General features: G+C 36.0%; 1 protein-coding gene across 1 annotated transcript in view; it reads left to right on the top strand.

Moving 5' to 3' along the window:
- gsc (goosecoid) overlaps window positions 1-721 on the top strand; it is a 2,517-nt gene extending 1,796 nt beyond the window's left edge. The window contains exon 3 of the mRNA XM_037694851.1: window positions 498-721. Coding sequence (XP_037550779.1) covers window positions 498-638 — 141 coding nt within the window. The 3' untranslated portion in view covers window positions 639-721. The remainder of the gene's footprint in view (window positions 1-497) is intronic.
- The last annotated feature ends 2,048 nt before the right edge of the window (window positions 722-2,769 follow it).

The raw sequence follows: 2,769 nt of genomic DNA, 5'->3' as shown, positions 1-2,769 counted from the left end.
ATATATATGAAAATATTTTACATAAATATTAAACATCCAAAATGAATAAAAACAAATTTAAAAACGAATTAAAAAAGTAATAATTAGGGTGCTTTTTAATTAAAAACATATTACAAAATGTTTCTAATAAATAATAAATATTTTAATGATTTTATTATAAAACTTGCATATTATTATTACAATAAAAAACTCAATATAGCTTATTATGAATATTAGACAAACAGTAAATTAATAGCAAATATTTTATTTTATTTTTTCCATTAAAAAAAAAAACTGTAAAAGTATAAAAATGTGTTAATTCATTTATTTCAGTTTTTGAAAGAAACTTAATTTGGGGGAGGGGGGGGGGGGGGAAGAGACCTAAAAGATAAAGAGTTAAGGATATTTATTTTTCTAAAACTGGGTTTCATTTGGACCCAGTTCTCATCTCGCTCCCCTCAGTTCTGTTCCTGGAAGTCTCGTGCCTCTAACCGACAGTTCTGGTTCTGGTCCTGCAGGTCTGGTTCAAGAACCGGCGGGCCAAGTGGAGGAGACAGAAGCGCTCCTCCTCCGAGGAGTCGGAGAACACTCAGAACCGGGTCAAACCCAAACCGGACAAACTGGACGGAACCAGGAGCGACGTGGACTCGGACAGCTGATACAGCGACGGACGTGGTCACATGACGTGATGTTGCACACCTGTACATACCTGCAGTTCCATTATTGACTTTTAATTTATATTTAATTTAAGCCGTTTCTGGGCGCGCGCTCCTGTCGTGACATGTAGAGGTTAATTGTTGTGCACGCGCACGATCTGTTGAAGCGTGCACGCTCTCAGTTCAGTGTTTCTTTTTTCAGATCTCCATCATTTTGCATCTTGGAGAACTCGCCTGTCTGCGTTTCATCCTTTAAATTTAAATTTAAAACTATCTCCCGTGTACAAATTGAAATACATTTTATTTTTACTGAAAAAAAAAGAAGAAATTAATAATTACGATTAATAAAAAGGTCTAAGAGAAAAACTAAAACTAATCTTCACAATGAGAAAATAAATAATTTAAAAATGTTTCAGGACGTTAACTGTAAAACAACAAAACATCATAAACTGTTTGTTTTGATGGTTTATATGTCCTTAAATGAACAAATCTGTTAAACTAAACTAAAACAGGTCAGATGGTAACGTTTGTCGTGTGTACGCTCAGATGTGTTTCATAAAATATGGTTAAAGTGCTTTGTTTACGTTGAGTGCGTACCCACATTTCAACATAAACCGGAGTAAACTCGTTCAGACGACACGTTTGATGAAGCTCGGCATAAATTTAATGTTTTTGCAAAGAGTAAAGCTGCGTATTACTTTATTTATACAGCTCTGTAAATATGATTATTGTTAATATTTTATTTGTTAAGTCAGTGTGTAAATTGTCCCAAATATTTAAGACAAAAACGCCTTTCATTAAAACGATTGAAAAGTTGATTTGATTCGGTTGAATGAAAATGAACCGAAGCTCCTGCCTGTTTGGATGTCTCAATAAATATTTGCTTAAATGTGAAAAGTTTTGTTTTATCTGTAATTTAAATATAAAACGAGCATGTTTTGGTCTGAGAGCCTTCAGGTAAAATGAGCAACCTGAACTTTGTGACTTTAAAGAGTAAAACAACGTGAAAACTTTGAGGCAATAAAAAACAAAATTAAAAAGAAGTGTTTTGGGGTTTTTGTTAAACATCTGGAACCAAAACCAAGAAAATGAAACGATGTATTGGCTGCTCCCTTCAGACACGAACGCGCATGACAGATTTGCTGATTGTTTCACTGAATGTCCATTTCTAAACTGGGGCTTGAACCCTCGACCTCTGGACGGTGCTTACCACCGAGCTACTGAGGCTTTAAACCTGAACACCAAAAATAATGTTCAAGAGGAGCTGCAGCTCAGGTTGAGCTGGTCTTAATCTGCTTTTTAGATTTTCTTTTTTGACTTTTAATAATAAAAAAAAATCAGTCTTGAGCTGTAGAGAAACAAAAAACTTGACAATTCTGTATTTTGACATGCAGCTGACTTTGAATCAAATATGTGGTTTTAGCTGATCCATTTGGATTGAAAACAGCTTTAAATGCTGCTTATTGCTTCGGCTCGTCTGATCGGCTGCAGCTCCGTCCTCTTCATTTTGATGTTATTTAGAAGCTGCAGTTTTTCCATCTGAATAATTTCACTTCGGACCTCCTCCTGTTACTTTTCCATTCCTGCGATTCCAGAGAGAAGGAAGTTCTTTCCATGACCCAAGTGAGATTCTGCTGACGACGTTTATCGAGCGTTTAGTTTAAATGAAAGGAGAAATCTGCACGAAACGTTCTCGAATCTCTCTACAGCAGATGAGTTTAAAATGTTTCCATTTTTAAAACACAAAATGACATCCTGTGGATATTTCCTGTCAGACGGATCATAATGGTTTCCAAGGAATTCCAAACAAGCACGAGCAGATTGTTGTGTCGACTGCGACCTGGTTCTGGTTCTGAGCCGGAGAACGAGCCGTCGAGGCCACATCTGGAAGGTTTGATCACAACAGAAAGGTTAGAATCCGCTCAAACCAATCAAGAATATAAAAAAAAAATCATTTTTTAAAAATCTGAACAAATAAACAGTAAAATGCAAAACACAACAAAAGACAAAAACAGAACGGGTCTGATTTATATGGAGAACAATGTTGATTAAAAACTAAACGGCTCCCAAAACCCCAAAGAACTGATCATTAAACTCCACACGGCTGCAGAGGACTGAACGAGCTCGGCACTGA

This window comes from Nematolebias whitei, chromosome 21, assembly GCF_014905685.2.
Source record: "Nematolebias whitei isolate Nwh7 chromosome 21, NemWhi1, whole genome shotgun sequence".
Classification (NCBI taxonomy): Eukaryota; Metazoa; Chordata; class Actinopteri; order Cyprinodontiformes; family Rivulidae; genus Nematolebias; species Nematolebias whitei.
This window is presented reverse-complemented; position numbering and strand designations above follow the sequence as displayed.